Source organism: Capsicum annuum, chromosome 9 (genome assembly GCF_002878395.1).
Source record: "Capsicum annuum cultivar UCD-10X-F1 chromosome 9, UCD10Xv1.1, whole genome shotgun sequence".
In the NCBI taxonomy this organism is placed as follows: Eukaryota; Viridiplantae; Streptophyta; class Magnoliopsida; order Solanales; family Solanaceae; genus Capsicum; species Capsicum annuum.
In genome coordinates, this window is record NC_061119.1 from 204,561,507 (window position 1) to 204,584,162 (window position 22,656).

Sequence of the window (22,656 nt, forward strand, 5' to 3'; positions counted from 1 at the left end):
CTTCTCAAGCATAAGATCAAGTACGTGGGGGGTGATAAAGATTCAAAGAAAGGGGAAAAAGATGGATGAAATCTGGATCAATTACTGTGGCATAGTGACGGGCTTGAGATGCGATCATCCAAAGGAACCTCTCACCAAGGAAACACCACGCAAAAGGTCCAAGGCAAGCAGGATAGTCAAACCACCACCATTAAATAGAGGTAAAGCATTGTCCCAGCGACCACCCACCAAAACCAACAAACACAAGGAAAAAATAGATGGATTGTTGGATATTGCTGGACATGGGTGCAAAGCAAATAATTTGATAAAACATCTCAAGGATAAAACCATACCAAAGCAGTACAGGGAGCAATTGTGCTTAGTTTGGTTTGCCCATTCCGCTATAGTGGCAAAAGACGTCAACAAAGTCATAAAAGATGATTTGTTGAAGTTTGCTAGGGATTTTGAGATATTCAACAATTATCCCTGGGGATATGACAACTACTAATTGACTGTCAAATATTTACTGACAAAGCTATCCCCAAAGACGATAACATTATACGGTTTTTCTTGGGCTTTCATGGTAAATTTAATCACTATTTATTTAATTTAATCACTATTTATTTACTCATCCATTAATTTATATTGAATAATTATTATGGGATTTTTTTTTCTTGCCTCCTATTTATATTTTTTAGGCTTGGGCATTTGAAGTCATTCCTTACCTCCAAAAGCAGGTTAAGGATTACCCAGATATGGTTTCTTATCCAAGGATCCTTAGGTGGTTGGTTGCAAAGAGCAATATAAAAATTAAGGGGATTGATCTCTTTAACCCTCCAGATGATCTAATACGGCTTCTTTCAGGTAAAATAATTTGATTCAAAGAAAGATATTAAAACAGATGTGCCATATGTTGCGACAGATGGGTCTTCTGTTGCAATAGATTACCCATCTACTATAAATGGTGCAACAAATGGGTAATCTATTGCAACAGATGATCCATATTTCATAACATATTAACCATCTATTGCTTTGGTTCTCTGAACCCGACTCAACAGATTACCCATTTACTGTAAATTATGCAACAGATGGGTAATTTGATGCTATATATTATTAATTTATTGCGACATACAGATCAGCTATTGCGAAAGATAGATCATCTGTTGCATAAGTTGTCTATATTAACATGTAACCCAACTGACTACAAATTATTATATGATTTAAATGTATCTATTTTTTTATAGGTTGTGCATCGATGGATCGTGCCTACTGAGCAGGAGTTAGGGATGACATCTTTTATTACTCTAGGTCTTGTTGATACAACAGCAGGCCCAATGGTAGAGTTAATAAAGAAGAAATTGGCTTGAGCAACAGCCATAAGAAAAGCAGTTATTCAAGGTCAACCTAATGTTTAGGCTCTTCATGACCAACCTACTTCAACAGATCCAGTTGCTTCTTCTGGAGGTGTTGCTGGTAGAGTTGTTGGTGTTGGTCCAGGCATGCTGATGCTGATTCCAGTCATGATGTTGAGCATGTTGATGCTCAAGAAAAAATAAATATGTTTGAAAACACTCCTTTAACAGGTCCCTCTCACAATTACACAGGTTTCTCTCACCCCTACACTGGTCCCTCTCACCCCTCTTCACCCTCATGTTCTCATTGCAAATACAAAGAGTGTAAGGACAACCTGGATAAACTCTTTGAAAAAGTAGAGGCTATCGCTAAAGCTGTTGAGAAATTAAAATCCAAGAGGGGTGTCATACCATCCAAGAAGGTGAGGGATCCATACACTCCTACAGTGGTTGTTGGGAGGAAGAAAAGAGCAATTATCCAAGTACTCTCTAATTGAAAATCCAAAAAAATTGCAACTCCCCCCTCTTTAAAAGTTTTTGAAGTTCAGGGGTCATTCAAGAAGGTGGAAATATACGCAAAACTTGGCACTAAATAGAAGAGAGATCTGTGACAGGCTAAGAATGCCAAGGAGGTGCACAAGATTACCCCATCCATACCTTTTCTACCTAAGACTTCAGAAGTATGACAGATATGCGTACGCAGTATGTGGAAAGGGTAAGTTTGTTTTTCCTAACCTAGCCTTCTAATCTACTCCATGAAGAAGAAGCTAAGCAATAGATGTATCATCTGTTGTAATATATATGTATTATGGTGCAACTTATGGTGGTTCTGTTGCAATATATTACCCATCTCTTACATAAGTTGAGTTAGATTAGTAAGCTGTGAATAGATTCAGATAATCCTCTACAATAGATGGACCATCCGTTGCATCTTTCCATAATTTTTTCCTTCTTTACAATTACTAACCTATTTAAAATTGACTTCTTATATCACAGTATATTGAAGAAATTCTCTGCCTCATAAGGGGCAGGTAATTAACGTACCCAGAAGCTTATGATGCTGCTTATAGGATAATGGACCTCAAATTTTACAAGAATCTCAAGAATAGGTACAATGATCTCAGTAATCTAGCGTCAAATACCGGTGGTGCGGGATTTGATTCGTTACTTTCTGGGTTCCAATGGGATAAAAAAATAATAAAATATGTTAGAGGGGAGAGGCCAAATCCACACAGCAAGAGCTGGACCGAGGAAAAGAGAATTCTTGGAGTCATGAACGTGGATGACATACATTATCGGGCTATTGAGATACTACTCGAGGAGGGAAAGATCAAGGTTTATGACTGCAACTTACCTCCCTTGGACGAGGCCAATTTTTTTATCCACATGCAGCCACTATTGGAATTATTCCCCATCTTGTTGAGGCAAAGTAAACTAATGGATCATTTTCCAACGAAAGTGTTGATGAAGCAACCATGAGATTTTGAAGGTTGAAACAAGGACATGGACCTTCCAAAAAATAAAACTGTTGTCGCGTGTGGGTCATACGCTCTTGCTCACATCAAATATTTGTTGACCAGCACAAAAATGGCCGAGCCAATAATCTTTCTGTGCAAAAATATTGTGGCAAACATGCAATAGGTCTGGGTTTATGGGGTACTAATTGGACGCTTGTAGCCTGTGTATAAAGAAGAGCCTATGAAATAATAAATTTTTTATTTCAAGTCACTTCACTTTACATACTTTACATACATGTAGTGGCAATTTTGTTTGTCTGATGAAAGTTGAATTTTTTACAATGCAACAGATAGTCCATCTATTGTAAAATATATTCTATTTGTTCAGACAGATAGTTTATTTATTGCAATAGGTTGGTCATCTGTTGTATTATGCCGATGTTTCTATCTAAGTCTTATCTGTTGCAACAGTGGGAAGACCAGTTTGATAATTTCCAATAGATGACCTACATGTTGTAACATATATCTAAATCTATTTGATATTTTTCAACAATTACGTTTGAATATCCATGTGCTCAACAACACCAAACCAGTAGCAATCACAAATACACCACCATGAAAATTTCAGCAATTAGGCTTGAATATTCATGTTCCCAACAACACCAAACTAGCAATAACGCCAACAATATTGTATCTTCTTGCTCGATTTGGTTTCTTTTCAAAAGCCTTAACTTTCTTCAACAAATTCCAAATCATACGATTTGCTTGTGAAGGGTGTCGTTCTTCATACCAATCAAAGTAATCATATCCACTCAACTTCTACAAAAACAAGACAACAATTTCAAAATAATTACAAGTCAATAATTAATCAACTAATTAGATTAAAAAAATATTACCTTTGAAATCTTACAAGCAAAAAACTTACGACTTGGATTTTATTGAATCCAAGAAGTCTTCAATAGAGCTTTATGACCACACTTACAATATCAAAAATCTTTATCACAAAAAACTGTGGAAGATGAGCTCGACATTATCAAACTCAATTGGAAAAAAAATATACAGAAAAACCAAATAAAAATAATTTGAAGAATTTGGATAGAGAAAAAAAGATGATGAAGAAGAAGATTTGGGAATTTAGTGTTAAATTTTAGGAAGAAGGTGAATATATAAGACAATGGGAGAAAATAACCGTTGGGGGCTAAATATGACGCCAAGTCAGCAAAAATAGGGGTTCAACGAGCCTTGGCTTCGTGAATTTGAGGTGTTTAAAATGAATACTGTCTACTTGATTCCTATTTTATTTTAGAAGTTTAAAATGAATACAGTCGATGGGTTCCGCCTTTTTTATTTCAAGTCGCTTCACTTTACATGTAGTGGTAATATTTTAAGTCTAATGAAAGTTGAATTTTTATAATGCAACAGATTGTCCATCTGTTGTAACAGATATTCTACCTGTTCTGACAGATAGTTTATCTGTTCTAATAGGTTGGTCATCTATTGTATTATGTCGATGTTTCTGTCTAAGTTTATCTGTTGCAACAGTGGGAACACCTATAAGATAATTTCCAATAGATTACCTACTTGCTGCAAAATATGTATAAATCTGTTTGATATTTTCTAACTTATATGTCATTTGTTGCAATAGATACCTTATTTATTGCAATATTTGAATCTAGTATTCTATTTTAATTAATAAGTTTAAATCTAGGGATAAAATAAAATTCATAGACAAAACAAAATAAATTGAAGCCTTCAGAAATTCCATGAAATAAATCAACAAATAAATAAAATGTAAAAAAATTGTTATGGGTACAGATGTCAACAAATAAATCAACAATTTAAGTTTTGATGTCAACAATTCCTAAGAAGGGGTAAGGTTATTACTTTGACAGACTCAAGCTATAAAGATCTACTCAATATGGAAAAGTTGTTCTTCATCCGGTGCTATGAAATTCGGCTTTGGTCGTCGTGGATCTTTAATGTCGCCTGCATATGGTTTCTGTACTTTCTATTCTTCGTATTTCCATAAAAATAGTAGAATATTGTCAATGCTATTCAGCAATAGCTTCTACAGTGATATCCACCTGAAAAGCCAGAATTGGTTAATGCTAATCACGGAGATACAAAAAAAAAACGGATAACTCATTTGTTTTAGCAAATCAAACAGGTTTTTCTCCTATTTTAAATTATCCCAAACAGATTATTTTTGTTACAACAGATGGATCAACTGTTGGGATAAGTTATAATATGAGGAAGACCTATATGATAATTTCCAACAGATGAACTATCTGTTGCAACATATGACTCATCTGTTTGGAAAAACTAAAATGGTAGAAAGTCTTAATTTAATTTATCCTAACAGATGACCCATTTGTTGCAGCAGATAGGTCATCTGTTGGTACAAATTAAAGTGGTACGTAGAGCTGTTTTATTTGCTAAAATAGATGAGACATATGTTGAAACAGATATTGTATCTGATGCAACAGGTTAGTAAACTGTTGCAACAGATGTTTATATCTGTTTGATAATTTTCAGCAAATGTATCATCTGTTCAAATAGATATGTGTCTGTTTGTTAGTTGAAACAGACGATATATATTCACCTTCTTCAACTCTCGATTGGTCGGAACAAGCGACGGATGTACAATCTAACATAAATCATTACATATATTAGAATGATGATTAGGTCATTCAAGAAAATCATTAATTAAAATAAAAACTTAATTATAATTATACTTACTGCATTCTTCGGGGGGAAGACAAAAATTTTGGTATTTTTTTCAGTTTTGGTTGACAACCATCTCAAGATTCTTGGACAGGAAACTTCTTCCTAGTAGTTCACTTGTTGTCTCAAATAAGGAATGACTTCAAACGCCCAAGCCTATAAAATAATACTAATAAATCAAAATATTATTGAATAAAAAAATGAATCATATCATAATAAAAGAAACATTACCATGAAAGCCCATAGAAAGCCATATAAGTTGACAATTTTTAGTGTTAACGGAGTCAACAAATATTTGACAGTCATTTTGAAGCTTTCATAACTCCAAGGATAGTTGTTAAATGCCTCAAGATCCTCAGAGAGGATTATTAAACCAATGACTATGATGTTGTTAACGTCTCTCGCCCAAAGAATATTATGTACAAACCAAACTAAGCACAATGATTACTTATGCTTCTTTGAAATTCTTTTATCTTTCAATGCTTCTATCAAATTTTTATTTTTGAAACTTGGACCAACAATGGACACCAGGTCATCACGATCACTCGACTTGCCTTTGCCTTTTTTGGGTATGCGAGGTGATTTTTTTTAGGTTAGAATAGGTATAATTTAAAAAGGAAAAGGAGGATAACATTTTAGTCCAGTAACTCTGGCAAACCCATTCCAACCAAAACAAACAGGCATACCACAGTAATTTATCCACACCTCATCTATCTTATCTTTGTTTTCATATATAAACCTATGCTTAAGAAGATCATATACCATTTTCATTTTAAAATGAGCACTTTTGTCCTCCGGCAAATCAAGATATTGCCCAAAGCAGCTATCCCTAAAATAAGCATCTAATTTTTGTTCTCGAAGTATTTTTCTGAAGACGTCAAAAGATTTTTCCATGGCTAACTTAACCATGAAATCACTCATTAAATTTGTGGCACTATCGCACTGCATTCTCACAAGAGAACTATCAATGCTGAAGGTTTTGACCAACTCTATGGTGGAAGGGCTATTAGCATTTGGATAATCTCTTTTGAAATATTCCTTCTCCCCATGTTTATCATTGTGCTCTTGATTGAGATAACACTTGTAAAGCAAGCTCATAGAGTTGTAGATGTAGCCTAGTTGCTTCACTTGCTCCTTTACTTGGACTTGATTAGGTTTTTGTTTTTTGGGAGTCGTATTATCTAAAATTAACAGGAACATAAAATAGATCATAGTTGATTAATACATCGTTAAAAAAGAATAATAGTAAATCTAACATGCAAAACAATAAAATAACAGTTCCAACAGATCACACATCTGCTGCACCAGGTAGGTTATCTGTTGCACCAAATAACTAACTTGTTGCAATGGTTGAGTAATCTGTTGCAATAATACAAAATATATCACTCATCTGTGAGATAAATGAATGGTATGTACAACAGATCACACAGCTGTTGCAACATATGAGTGATCTGTTGGAACAATTAACTAACCTATTATAATGGATGAGTAATCTGTTGCAATAATACAAAACATATCACTCATTTGTTGAGACAAATGAATGGTTTGTGCAATAGATCACACATCAGCTGCAACATATGAGTGATCTATTGGAACAGTTATCAACGGTTAATATTGTTTAGATTTCTTCCAACAGAAAGGTCGTCTATCGCGATAGATGAATAATCAGTTGGAAAAATTAAGTCTTGAACATGTCCTATTAGAATAGTTGATAGGATTTTATCCAACAGAAGGTTCATCTGTTGCATCAGATGATTAATCTGTTGCATCAGATAATTAATTTGTTGCATAAGATTTTTAATCTTATAGTTTCTCCATTGCATCAGATGGTTAATCTTTTGCATTAGATTTTTAATCTGATGGTTTCTGTGTTGCATCTGATACATTTGTTACATCAGATGGTTAATCTATTACAACATATGGTTAATCTGTTGCATCATATGGTTAATCTATTGCATTATATGGTTAATCTATTGCATTAGATTTTTAATCCAATGGTTCCTCCGTTGCATCAGATGAATATCCATTGCATCAAATTTTAAATCTGATGGTTCCTCTATTATATCTGATGTATCTGTTGCATCAGATGGTTAGTTTGTTGTAACATATGGTTAATCTATTACATTAGATAGTTAATTTATTATGTCATATGGTTAATCTATTACATCAGTTTTTAAATTTGATGGTTCCTCTGTTGCATCAGATGGTTAATCTATTGTATCATATTCTAAATCTGTTGCATTAGATGGTTAATCTGCTGCATCAGATGGTTAATCTGTTGTAGAAAAAATAGTAACATGATTTTGTTTAATAGAACAACAACAATATCACCATTTTAACTAAGAATAAGAACAAATCAACCCAGCAATGGGCGCAATACGAAAAACACCAACATCATTGTTTTATTTGTATAAACACAAGCAACAAAAATCAAACTTCAAAAAAATACAACAAACAATAAAAATCATAATTCACTACGAAAAGAGAAGAGAAGAAATACCAAAAATTAGGGTTTTATTCAAATCGCATTTCAGATCAAAGCAACAAATATTGAAATTGTTAACCAATACTAGAAGAGAAGTTGGTTCAAGTTCCTCATTCTCTTTAAAACTAAAAAGGCCATAATTTTTTACCTGTGAAAGAAGAAAAAAGACGATGAAGAATTCAAAGTTTTTGTGGTCGGAGGTCAAGGTTGTCACGTCGATTGGAGGTTGTCACGTCGATTGGCGGTTGAAAGTCAAAAAGGAACTCGAAGCCCAACTATTTATCGTCGGAGGTTGAAGTCTCCGGGGATTGAAAGGAGAAATTTACAGAACTGTTGGTTGGGAGAAATTATCGAGAGAGAGAGGAGAGGCATTTGATTTGGAGAGGCGAAGGGTGTGGGTTGATTTATATTTTTGAAAAGATTAGAAAGTTTTGAAAATACTAATCAAGTCCACAATTAACTTAATCAAACTTTTTAATTATGTTTGACTCTTTAAGTTGGTCAATGTCACCACTCCTTCATTCAAAACTTAAATGACACCTTTCCTTTAATTTTCTCTAGATTGTTTGACTAATCGGTTAATTCTCTTAGAAGTTTTCATTATAATATTCAGGATAAATTACATATTGTTCAATTAATTTAGTTGATAAATATAGAAATTTAATATCCAATAATTTATTTTATCTATTAAATTACTTATATTTTATTACTTTTATTAACACAACTGTCAATAACATTATTTGTACAAATTTTGAAAATACTTATTCGATGATAAAATTTAAAAAGTTTTATTTTAAAATTATCTTTAGCACGTTGATTTATCTTCAAAGAATTAAAATAATCTTCAAAGAAATAATATTATACATGTATTTCTATTTTACGTGTTTTGAATAATTTATCTTGTGTATTACTTTTTTCTGATGCACCTATTTGACAGATGAATGCAATGTTATGAAATATTTCATTAAAATATCAATCAAATTATTTTTATAAAAATAGTCTTCTCTAGGTAGCCTGATCTATTAAGAAATTGGTATTCTTCCGTTATATAATTCATAAGAAAAATTTGGGTAGGCACGTATAAAAAGGGTGGTAATATATTATATACTCTTAAATTAAAATTAAGAACTAATTAAGGTTACCACATAATTTTCCCTGTGGGATTATTGTAAAGTCCGGCCATAGTGACTTTTGTGATGGTTGGAGCAAAGTAAAATGACTTTTGCGTAATAGACACAAAGCTAAGTGACCATCGATGAAATTTACTCTATGGTGGAATTTTGAACTCTTCAACTAATCTGGAGTTGCTTGAATTGTATATCGTTGATGAGTTGTTGTATCCTAGAGGAGACAAGTCAAGAGATATACTATTTGATCGGTGTAGATTATGCCGTAGTGGGCTTGAATCTTCTTAAAGAGAGCGAGATATCCACGCCTCAGCCAAGAAGAAGATTATCTTCTTCTTTTTTTTTCATTTATTGTTCATTTTACTATTTCAACTGTAATTTATTCGAATTGTGGTATATTACGTCAACACCAGCATTACTAATGCAAGCATTACTAATACACCATATTCTATATTATTCTTATACACTCTACCAAACGACCCTTAGGCACTTGAGCTAAGTGTAAACTAAAAACTTTGTTTGATCAGAATATGACTCTAATGCGCACAGAGGCTCGATGGAACTGAGTCTTTCAACAACATTTTCAAAAGGAACTCATCTTCATTTAGCGAAATTAACGGTCAAGGATCTTCGAGAGCAGAGAAAAAGATAGGTAGTTGGTAAGATCAGTTGTGGGACATTAACGGGTAGCTATCAATGTTGAATCAGATCAGTATCGTGCCTTCACCTCATCGAAGGTTTAGAAGCCTTCGAGACCAAGAAATTTCATCTAAAAGGGAATAGAAAGGCAGGGAGCTCTATCGATAGAGCTAAAGCTGTCATTCATTAATCCATCCTCGACATACTAAGGAAAAGGGTTGATCCAACTTCAAATCAAACAGCATAAATATAAAAACTATCACACACTTCAACTCTTAATAAAGCAATTCAATTAGACATTTTGGGTTCAAAACTTTGAAAGAACTTTTATGTGTGTTTTCATTTTAGGGTTAGGTAGTTAAGTTAAACACATAAAACATGTCTAAACACATAAAAAATATCATTTCTTTTAATCATAAGCATTAATCTCAAGTAGAAACATGTTTGAGTTTTACTACTTAAATTATTGAGGCGAATAAATATAATTATTAGCTCCTAATACATCCAACGGCGATACATAATTTTGGAATTTTTGTAATAAGTTTGTAAGGATGGAGATTTGTGTAAATATGATAAGTTAAGATTATGTTTATGTTATTTTTTCATTTAGTAAACCTATAGAGAATGAAAAATCAAAAGGAAAATTGATTAAATTAAAATAGATAATCACTTTGGTAATTAATGTTTTTTCCTTCTTACGCTTAAAGATATTTTATGTGCTTATTGACGCCAAATCATAAGATGCCAATCATTCAAGGCACATTAGTACATGTACTTAAACATACAAATTTGATGACGGAGTCGGAATTCACTAAGGAATTCAAGATATAAAGAAGTAAACATATGTAAGAACCTGGTAAATTTAACATTTATTATATACACATTAAAAAATATTTTTGATATCGTGTATACAGTGTAATTTTCGATCAACGGGTTCATATAGTCATGACAATAATGATTGGAGCTTAGATTTTTTTTATATGTGAGCAACATGTAAGTACTAATTATGAGTTTGCGACAATATGCACAGTTTGTACTTAAACATTTTGTGCACGAAAGTTCAAAATCAAAATTATTTCACATCTATGACCAGGTACATCAATAAACATAATTGATCATAAGAATCTATAAGTTTGATTTTGATATGGTTACTAAAACGAAAAAGAAAATAGCATACCATACAATTAAAAACCAACTCTTTTTATTCATCAAGAATCAGTATCATATAGTAGTATGTATAGTACTTCTCACCTAAGTCGTCGGACTCTCCAAAAATGTTGCCACACCCGTATCAGATCCTCCAAAAATGTTCTACTTTTGAAGGATGCGGCAACATTTTTGAAGAATCTGAGCAACTTAGCTTCTCACTTCTCATTTATCACAGTAAGTGTTGGCTGCCATGTTATTACATTCCTACTAGTCCTGTTCCCCTGTGGATCATTCAAGATTTTCTCATGATTTACCTCTTCATTTTCCTTGTTGATCTCCAATAAGACTGAACATGATGAATCTTGCTTACAATCAATCCCAAAGAAACTAACATGATGATTATTCCGCGCCTTATTTTTATCACTAGATGACTTGTTCTTGATAATACTAGTGTATTGTGACTTGGATGAATCTTGTGAGGATTTCTTGATTCTTTTCCTTAGTTTCTTTAAGGTACATTGTGGGACAACATAGTATTTTTGACCTGGGATGAGGATTTCATCTTTGTGGACTACTGAATCCCAAGGTTTTTTGAATACATCAGGCTTGGCTAGAATGAAAGAAGGGTATTTGTCAAGAATCCTGTATGCAGGGGTTGCCATGTAGTAGTATTCAGCTTTCCCACCTGCATGGATGATTTTTAAGGGCGCCGATGACCTTCCTGAGGTGAACAAGGTTGACTTATCGGAAGTATGGTGTCCACGAGGATGGTTATTATCTGACCGCTCTGGCATGGAGAATGAGGCTGACTTAGGTGGACCGTGATGTCCTAGAGGAGGGTTATCTGACCGTTCTGGCATGGAGAATGAGACTGATCTAGGTGGACCATGGCGGCCTAGAAGAGGGTTATCTGACCGTTCTGGCATGGAGAATGAGACTGATTTAGCCGGACCATGGTGTCCTAGAGGAGGATTATCTGACCGTTCTGGCATGGAGAACGAGACTGACTTAGCCGGACCATGGTGGCCTAGAGGAGCGTTATCTGACCGTTCTGGCATGGAGAACGAGACTGATTTAAGTGGACCGTGGTGGCCTAGAGGAGGGTTATCCGACCGCTCTGGCATGCAGAACGAGCCATACTTAGGCCGACCATGGCGGCTGGGAGAAGGATTAGTTCTCCCCTTGGCCGCTGAGTTCCGTTTCTTGCCACCAAAGAGTTTGTTTAACATCTTAAGGGAGGATTGAAATAGTATGAATTCCAACACCTTATGCAAGAGGCATTAGAGAATGTGGATTATTGATACTTATAGTTTGCACTTCTAGAGGTTTGATGAAATCAAGGATCTCAATATGCATAATTGCATACATGTTTATATTCTAAGGTAGCTGGATCTTATAAAGATCAGTGTTGTAATATTCTTTAGATTAGTCCTAAGAATTTGGTATATGGATAATGCAGGCCAAAGTTTGTTGTTTGTAATTTGTTTGTATGTGAAGCAAGGCAGATGCCATTCAAAATGTGATTTTTTTACATCCCTAAAAGCATAAACTATGGAACTCTATTTAAAAGTTAGATCAATTATCCTTAACTCTATTTCTTTATTGTATTTTCCCTTTATGGGATAGTAATTATTTCTGGAAATGCGATAACTATATTTACTTGAAATTTACAGCTTGTTCCATATCTTCTCATTTATATTCCTCAATAGTTCAACAAAGGTTCAATGGACAGGTTGGTGTGAAAGCCACTAGACACCTATATATATTGCTTGGACTATCCAAAAATGTTGCGCCACCTTGTATCGGTCGGATCCTCCAATTACACTACTTTGACACATATATATTGCTCAGACTCACCGAAAATATTGTCACACCTTGTGTTGGATCCTCCAATGATACACTATTTGACACTTATATATATATTGTTCAGACTCCGAAAACGTTGTCACACCTTGTGTTGGATCCTCCAATGAAACACTACTTGACACTTATATATATTGCTCAGACTCTCCGACAATGTTGTCACACCTTGTGTTGGATCCTCCAATGATACACTACTTGACACCAATATATGTTGCTCGGACTCACCAAAAATGTTGGCACACCTTGTATCATATCCTTCAATGATACATTTCTTGAAACCTCTATATGTTGCTCGGACGACTATCCAAAAATGCTATCACTTTGTGTATTGGATCCTCCAATGATACACTACTTGACATCTATACATGTTGCTCGGATCCAAAAATGTTGCCGCAGTTTGTGTCGGCTCCTTTAATGATATATTGCTCGGACTCCCCAAAATGTTGTACCACCTTGTGTTGGGTCCTCTAAAGATACAGTATTGACACCAATATATGCTGCTCGGAGTGCTCTTCAAAAATGTTGTCCCACCTTGTGTTGGATCCTCCAATGATACACTACTTGAAACCTATATATGTTGCTCAAACTCCTCAAAAATGTTGCCGCAGTTTGTGTCGGCTCCTTTAATGATATATTGCTCGGACTCCCCAAAATGTTGTACCACCTTGTGTTGGGTCCTCTAAAGATACAGTATTGACACCAATATATGCTGCTCGGAGTGCTCTTCAAAAATGTTGTCCCACCTTGTGTTGGATCCTCCAATGATACACTACTTGAAACCTATATATGTTGCTCAAACTCCTCAAAAATGTTGCCGCACATCGTTTTAGACGATCCTCCAAGAATACAACCTATATATGTTGCTCGGTCTCACCGACTCGGTACAATCCACACACCCGAGCCTTCACTCTGAGACAAGAGGTTACTTACAAGTTACATCTATGAATAACATTCTTCAAGCATTTGAGAAATAAAAATGTACACCAATCAACAACATGCAGTGTGACCCAAGTACGTCTAGGAAGTATAGAGTGTACGCAGACTTTACTTTTAACTTATAAAATAGAGAGATTATTTCCGATATGAAGAACCAAAAAATTGGTTGCTCAAAAGAGTAGTTACTAGTGAAGATTAAGATGACGAAACAACAAAATTTCAAGTAAATTTCCACAAAGTAAGTGCAAGTTTATGTTCAACTTTTAGGTTGATGCTCTCCTTGCTAGTGTAAAGTGTTAACTTGAATCAATTGGTGTTACAATATTGTAAAGAGAAAATGCTCTGTTTCCACCCTAAACTATACAAGAAATTGCTGAGACACACCCGAACTTTAGGAGGGTCCTATTACCCATGCATGGACTAATTAAAACCGTATTTTTGACAACCTTAGTGCCTACGTGTCACATACGTGGACCTTCAGTGTGTTGATTCACTGATGTGCCACGTAGGCACTAAGGTTGCCAAAAATACAGTTTTAATTAGTGTCGTGGTAATAGAACCCTCCTAAAATTCGGGTGCGTCTCAACAATTTTGTGTATAGTTCAAGATGAAAAACAAAACATTTACTCTATTGTAAATATCTCATAGTATCCATTGATCACTTTTTGAATCTTGTTCTTGAATAGCCATTATGCGTGAAATTTTATGATAATAATATACCTTGGAGTTTTACTTATTGACTTTACTATAATGACAAAAGTGAAAATTGGACATAAGAATTGGGAAATTTGAGAAAACGTAATAATACTTAAAAAAACGAAGTTGTGTTTGGAATAATACTAACGGAAGTCGTTTTTAAATTTTTGTGAGTGATTGAAATGAAAACAACTTCTTCGAGTTTTGTGCTTTTGGAGAATTTCCAAAATTCAATTTGAATTTCAAAAAATTGTAACAATTTTATGTTCAAACAATTTTTTCTGATAATATTCTACAAAAAAAGTAAAAAAAAAAAAAGTTTGTGCGTGTGTGGTGATGGTTGGGGGGGGGGGGGGGGGGCAAAGAACAGAAAGGGCCGCTCGGTTGAAACTAATTCCACCAAAATGGCCACTGATTTGACAATTTCAAAAGGAAGTCATTTCGGCCTTCTCGTCGGCTGTCTTTTCTTTTCTCAATTTATTTTTTAATTTCTCATATCAATTATTTTAATATGTAATACTATAATCATCCTAACATGCACAAACAATTTTTTCTGATAATATTCTACAATTTTTTTTTTTTTTTTTTTTTTTTTTTTTATATGCATATCATTAATATAAAAATATATTCTATACAATAATTATATATTTCTACATACATTTTATACAATCTTTAGCTACAATAATTATTTAGATACATATTATATACAATAATTATACAGTTTATTTACATATCTTATACACATATATATATTATACAACAATAATGTAGTTTTAATACACATCATATATACGTATATTATACAATTATTATACAGTTTCTATGCGCATTCTATATAGTATATTCACCATATTAATACAATTTCTATATCATATTGATACAATCCCTGTACCATGTTGATACAGTTCCTGTACCATATTAATACACTTCTTATACCATGTTGATATAACACATATACCATATTGGCACAGTTTCGACTGACGATTTTTGGCGACTCCATATCCAATAACACAAACATGGGTCATTTATTTGTAGATTGTGAAGCAACCCCCCCCCCCCCCACCCCCACCCCGTCAAAAAAAAATTCATAAAAGCATAATTTTAGTTTCTAAAATTACTAAAAATTCCTCCAGTTTTAAAAAACTATAAATATTTCAACTTCTATTAATTTAGGTAAAAAAAATGAGATGCATCCTAATACATTCTTTTTATCCGATTTTAACTTTACCAACTCTTCCTACATTAACGGCTACATTTACGGAGGAATTTTTATGACAATTTCATCCCACAATTTTCTCTTCTTCAAATTTTTGAATTAAAGTATTTTTTTTTTTAATTCATCTTCACTTTTTTCTTATTATGTTCAATGGTTTTTCTCAAAAGTCAAATTAAACATCATATCCCTTTAGTTCACCCAATTGATTGTTTGGAGTTTTGTGTTAAAGATGATGATGTTTTCGCTGCTCGAGTTATGGATAAAATTACTATTCACGCGAAGAAAATTGTCCTCGATGAGATTATTTTCGGCCGATTTTTTGTTATCGGTACTTCAGGTAAACCTCCTAAATCCAACACGATTCTCCGGCTATGGATGAAATTTATTTCGTATGATAAAAATTAATTGTACAGAAAAGGAATTGCTTCATATCCTCAACATTTAGGGGTAAGGCATACGTATTTTTCATTGAGAAAAGTGAGTACTGTGAAGCTATACCAAGATGCTTATGTTAGCGATAACTTTAAGTTATTGGATATACAGCTGGAAAACACTACAATTTTTTAACACAACAAATGCTGGGAAGATATACATTATGCAATTTCAGAGGCTCATCATTTAGTTTACATTGTTGGATGGTCAGTTTTTCACCAAGTGAAGTTAATTCGGGAGCCCACCAAGCCATTGTTGGGTGATTCTTCAAAAGAGGATCTACCAGTTCAGGAGGTATAGTTCGTGCAAAAAAAGAAAAGTTGTTGAAGTTACATCAGACAAGTTATTGTATGTTTGTTACTAGTTAAGATTTTAGTTCGAAATACATTTTTTATCACGCCTGATTCTTTTTTCATATTGTATTTCTGAGTAGGGGTGTGCAAAAATCGAACCGACCGATAAATCAAATCGATAAAAATGTTATTGGTTTATTGTTATTGGATTAACGGATTTTTAATGATTTTATAAAAAAAAATTCTTGGGTTATTGGTTTGGTTCGATTTTTTCTTATTGGGTTATTGGATAAATCAATAACCCAATAAGTGTGTGTGTGCGTGTGCGTACACACACACACACACATATATATATAGGTATAAATGATGTCATTTAAATGAACATTTTTATCAAATTGGGCTTTAAATTAAGGATTATTTGAAAAATAAATAAATAATTATAATCTGTAATTTAGTCTCAAAATAATTTTATTTGGATAAATATGCGTTTGATTTTGTTAAACCAAGAAGCTCGAGATTAAGTGAAGTGTTAATTTTTATCGGGTTTCGGTTTAATTTGGTCAATCTATTAAAGTGACTATAACTGAATTAAAATTGACTTCAATTGTAATGCAATTGGCCAATTGACTTCAATTTGGTGAAAATTTAAATAAATTTGACTAATTCTTAATTTAATCGGGGTTATCAATTAAATAACCCCAATTTCAGTTTATTCTTATTTTTAAATTACCAACCCACTCTTCAAATTAACAAGCCCAAGCCAAATTTCCTTTTGACTTTGCCAAATTAACCCCAAATTTCAGCAGCCCACCTAAAACTATATCCACCAACAGCCCAAACATCTACAAAACCTACCCAGCCCACACCATTTAATCCTTTCTCCTTCAATAAGCAAAATCTGCTTATAGCTCACCAAAAACAAACAACAGCCATGACAAAAACCGTGTACAATCTACACCAACAGCAGTGGGAAAACCACCATCCAACCCGTTTTCTGCTTCAACTTCACAGTCATGTGCTTTCCCACACGATTTTGGTACGAAATCTTCTAGAAAGAGGGTGAGGTGTTATCCCCAACATCCGAATTTCGTGATTTTGGGGATAACACGTACGGATTCATACCTGTTTGGCAAATTTTCGTTGGTTCTTGGAAAAATGATCCATTTCCCCCAATGGTTGTTGGCCATCTGTTGAAAATCCGTTCAAGAAAATCAATAGGGGTGCTATTTGTGAGGATTCTCCTCTTTTGAATTCAAAACGAACCCTCAACCCCCCCTTCTATAAATAGCTCTCTTTAGGGTCTGAAGAAGGGGGATTTTCTTTCTTTTGGTAACTAACTATTCCTAGGCTTTAGGGTTGAGAAAATTAGGGGAGAAGATTGGAGGTTTGAAGAAGGAGAAATCTTTAGGTTGGTTTGAAAGGCTAGCTCGAAAGTTGGGGTATGGGAAATCTGAAAATAAGAATTTGTTTTTTCTGCTAAAATTTTCTTGTCCATTTTTCTGGGAAGCTAGTCGATCAATTGGAGAGTTTCCCAATCGACAATAAGAGCTCCCAGTAGGGACAATTTTGCTGATAGCTCGAGTCCCTTTTTGCCGCTCCCTGAAAGGTAACATCCTATTCCTTTGAGCTCTCGAGTGCTTCTGTTTTATCTCATTTTTTTGAAGTCGTAAAGAAATAAATTTTCCGTGTGATTGTATGCTGGTTTGTTTGCTGGTAGATGACTGTGATAGCCATAGGTTTCATTCATGGTATGTTATGCAGTTCAAACGACATTGTTGATGAAGTTTTCGATTTAATACTCTCATTTTTTGTATACTGTTTTAGGTCTATACAGCTGATCTACGCAGCTGATTTTCTTAAAGTTTCATTTTTTTTCGCTAATTTCAATTTGATGGTGGTTTGTCACGGCTGATTTGATGGTGAAAAGCATCATGGTTTAATCATTTTGGATTGGTGGTAATTTGTTAAAGCTGGTCTCACTGTTAAAGATTTTTACTCTAGTCTCGTTCGATGGTTTCGGATGAGGGTGTTTTGTTATGTTATTAGTATTTGACATCGTTTGTTTATTGGGACTTTCTCTTGAATTCTGTGCCTTCTCAGGTGACGAAGGACAACGAGCATACGTCAAAATAAAAGTTAGTAAAGATCCTTTGATTCCCCGATGACTGTCTGATTATTGAAGACTCATTTCTGAGTTCATCGGGAAGGGGAGGAGGATAGAAATACTACGCCTCACCGTTTTTGTTAAAATATTTTGCTAAAATGTTCCTGCTGTTTTGTCCTCATCACTTCCTTTGGTTAGTTTGGAATGTCTTTGGATTAAAACCGTTTTTTTAAGCTATGGTATGAAATCTTTGCTCTTTTAGTTCCCTGTTTAAGTTTGTAGTTCTTTTTGGGTGTCACTGCTACTTTAGGACGCCGCCTATGATCTTCTTCTGATTTTTTTCGAAACATTACATGACTCGTAGTTAAATACGTTTTTTAGTTTTCCGTGTCGTCGCCCTTTTTTAAGCTTCAGGTTACTATATTAGCATAGGGGATGCTCTTAGCCGAAAAAGTGCTTCTTGCTGCATATTTAAGTTGTACCTTTTTATTCTCTTCATTTTTTAAAAATAAAAAATAAAAATATATAAGCTCTAAAATATATAATCTTTGACTTCGTCTTGCTCTAAAATGTAAATGACGTGTTGATCATAAAATGGTTTGAGGCTCAATGCAATAGATGTTATGTTTGATTGTTTTGTTCTCCCAGTTTTTTTTTTCACTATAAGATGTTGGTACACTATTTTCCATGTTTTGTTTGGGACATTATTTGCAAAGAATAATAGGTCCTTCTGTTTTTTTTTTTTTTTATCAAGATATGAGAATTTTCTGTTTTTTTCCTAATTGATCTCATCGCTAGCCGGAACAGTTTTTCGCATTATGTGTAAGGTTTTAAACCTATCTCCTACCATTACTTATTTAACTCCATACAAGAGTATGGATGATATGTCTTGCTGAAAAAACCTTTTAAATAATGTTCATCAGTAATAATGTTTACATTTCGTAGCATTCCCTTTTGTAGAATATAGTCTTTGATTAATCAGACCTAAGATTCTACCCAGGCACCCCATGATTATTCCTTCCAGCCTTGTATATTTTTTCTCCTTAATTTGATTGATTGTTGTTCCTGTTGCAACACTTAATTTTTTTATTTATTTTTTATTTTTTTTTGCATATGAATCTATCGTGGAGTCCAAATAGGACTCTTTCCCCTTTACATTTCGGAAAGGGCCAGTGAGGCCCACCCTTTGAGTCAAGCCTGAAAGAAATCCAAGAATCCATTGCATGGCATACGGAGTTGCAAGGAGTCGAAAGGAAAACAGGTTAAAGTCTCATATTTGAAGCAGCTAAGAGACAAAAGTCTCATTTATTATTTCATTTTGTTTAATTAGTGTTGTTTTTTTATTATTTATTGTTTATTTTATTTTGTTTATTCATTTTATTCATTCATTTGGGTCTCAAAGCCAAAGTTGTATTTAATACAGGTGAAGTGAAAACTCGAGCCAAAGGGCCCGAAAACATAAAAATAGGACAGGTGAAATGGGTCAAAGGCCCGATTAGAATAGGACAGGTTCTGTTGGTTTTGGCCCAATGACCTAAATCGTTTACTTTCTTCTCCCTTTCCCCGTTTACTTACTTATTTCATTTGTGTAGACTTAGTTGAAATTCCTATTAGGTCGTCTAAAATTGTTTTTACACAAATCTTTTCGACAAAATCAATCACTTTTCAAAAATAAACTTTTTTTAAGATTAATCGAAGACGATTTTTAAACAGTCTGGATAACCGCAAGTTAGTGGACGTTTTAGGTGTCTTTAATAGGAGCCGCTTATTTAGAATCTCTAACTTAAACGATTTTACTGTTTTGAATCGTCTAAGTACATTTAAAGGTTTCTTAATTCTTTTTCAAAATTAAGTGGCGACTTTTAATAAGTCAAAATTTCTGCAAAACAATACTAAGGGTCAATTTTAAGTAAATAATTTACATGATTGATATTAAAGTAAATAATTTACATGATTGATATTAAATTTATAATAACATAATAACACGTGAAAACATATTTTTTGGTGGGAAAAATAAGCATAAATAAGAACTTACATGAAGTAACTTAGAAAGAGGTTTTCCTTTTGGGAATTCCCTAAGAGCTTCAGAAAAATGGAAAAACAATTGATCCCAAACACTAAATAATACAAATTTGATTTTATACAAAGATGAGAAGTAGGTTGAGAGAGGAAAGGTTATACATTCGAGGGAGAGATTGGTTGAGGAGGAGATTTTTATTCTAAGGATTTTCTTTCTAGATTTTGTCCTATCTTTCTACTGAATATCTTTAGTCTTATATAGACTCAAAGAAAGAAAAAAAGAGTGATCCAAAAACATTCTACGTGGCCTTCAAACAAATGATCGACACTTCAAGATAAAAAGCTTGAAAAGAATCTAATAATGCAAGTTGGGTATTCAGTGGGTTCCACTGTCATATGCATTACTATTTTCTTTTTGACTTTTACATATGCATGCTTCTACAGTTTTTCCTTTTTTTTGGAGGGTAATGATAAAGGAAGCACTCTATTATTTGTACAGGACACAAAGTGGGCATTCCCACCTAACAGACCTTATCTTTAAAATAAGTTGTTTCTTCCATGTCTTGTTGTTTACTCTTCCACTTCTCTATTCTTTTCTTCCATGTCTGGTTGTTTATTCTTCCACGTCTCTACCTTTTTTTTTATGTCTGATTATCTTCCGGTGTCCAAATTGTGCAGGGCAATGGAGTCAAAACTCATTCCTGAGTCATCGTCTTCATTCGGATCCTGTGCATCTTGGAGATAGGCTAAACTATTTTGATACTCGTCTTCTTCTTCGTCTAGTCTTGGAGTATTATTAGTTGTATTACTAATATCTGAAACTACTTTGTCTGTACTTGTACTGGCTCTATCAATATGTTTGTCCTGACCTTGGTTACTAAAAAACCTTTCTAGTGTCTATTGTAATATGATCTCAATTTTTTCTTTTTTCTTTTTAGAAATCAAAGTCTTCTTTAATTTATTATTAACAGTGGTAGGAGGTTTTTGTCTAGATGAAGGACTAGCTTCATCTTCATTTTTGGGAAAAATGGCAGCCATTAACGGATTTGACTTGTCTTTATCAGTTACCGTTTGAACTTAACTAGTTGTACCAACATCCGATACAGTGGATTTTTTAGCATTCAGAGGGGAATGCACACCCTTCTCATCCATTTTTCTTAGAGACGGAAAACTCTGAGTCTATGTGCTTGCATTTATATTCCTTGTCTGATACTTACTGAGCTTTTCTTGGAGAGTCTGTACTTGTTCCATTAATTTAGAATATTCTGTGATAAGGGTCTCCTTTTGAAGATTCAATCTTTTGAATGCTTCGGTCATTGAGGTGCAGTGATTACAAAAAATTATTTTTCGGTGTCTTTTTGAATGTTATATTGAGGTGTCTGGTTAGAATTTTGTCTAAGGGATAGAGATATATAAAAATTTGGTCCTAAATGTCCTCTGACATAATCTGAGGCTTCAAAAAAATCATTAAAACCCTTATAAAGAGGGCCTCTCATGCCATTTACAGAATTCATTACTTCTAACCATGTCTGAAAAATTTCATTTGTTCTGCCATGTATGACTACATAATATTTAAACCTAGGCTTACTTTTGTCTGACATATATTGACATAATGCATTCATGGATGCTAAGAAATGTTTATGGTTTGATTTATTAAAGGCTATCCATAGATTATCTACTAAGTATTTTTGCGGTCTATCTAAAACATGTTCAGGTCTTGGTATAAAAGATAAATTGCAAGAAGGATAAGCAATTAAATTGTATGATCCAAAATCAATCTTTTCTAGTGTATCTACTAAGTTTTGTGGTCTGAATCTAATATTACCTAGCATTGTCTGGTAGTACATGTTTTGTGACGAGGAAGAAGATGCTACTCCCTTACCTTTGTCTGTATTAGGTTGACCGGTTGATCTCATGCTGAAACAAATATAAACTTAATTTAAAACAGGTTTAGTTTTTAGCTGTAATCTACTTAATTGGTCCGCTAAATCATTTTCTTTACCTTTTATATACTCAAAAATAATATTTTTATAGACTGATATGGTGTCAGGGAAGTTTAACCGTCTTCTTTTACTACTAGACTTATCTTTAACTTGTTGACTAAACCTGACTATAGCTTCATAGTCTGTCCTTACCATAACTTCATCTTTATTTAATATATATAATTTAAAACTGTTTAGGCCAT

The 22,656-nt window shown here is 33.7% G+C and overlaps 1 protein-coding gene and 1 long non-coding RNA gene across 2 annotated transcripts; one reads left to right on the forward strand and one right to left on the reverse strand.

Annotated features, from left to right (window-relative positions):
* Positions 1 to 10,961: 10,961 nt before the first annotated feature.
* On the reverse strand, positions 10,962 to 20,700 carry LOC124887222. Its single transcript, XM_047396458.1, has 2 exons — positions 20,488 to 20,700; positions 10,962 to 13,684 (listed from the first exon to the last, which is right to left on the reverse strand). The coding sequence occupies exon 2, from the start codon at positions 12,139 to 12,141 to the stop codon at positions 11,128 to 11,130; it is 1,014 nt and encodes a 337-aa protein (XP_047252414.1). The 5' UTR covers positions 12,142 to 13,684; positions 20,488 to 20,700; the 3' UTR covers positions 10,962 to 11,127.
* LOC107854025 lies at positions 17,234 to 21,402 on the forward strand. The gene is made up of 2 exons (XR_001669921.2): positions 17,234 to 19,713; positions 21,150 to 21,402. It is a non-coding gene; the product is annotated as an uncharacterized LOC107854025 (long non-coding RNA).
* Positions 21,403 to 22,656: the final 1,254 nt, after the last annotated feature.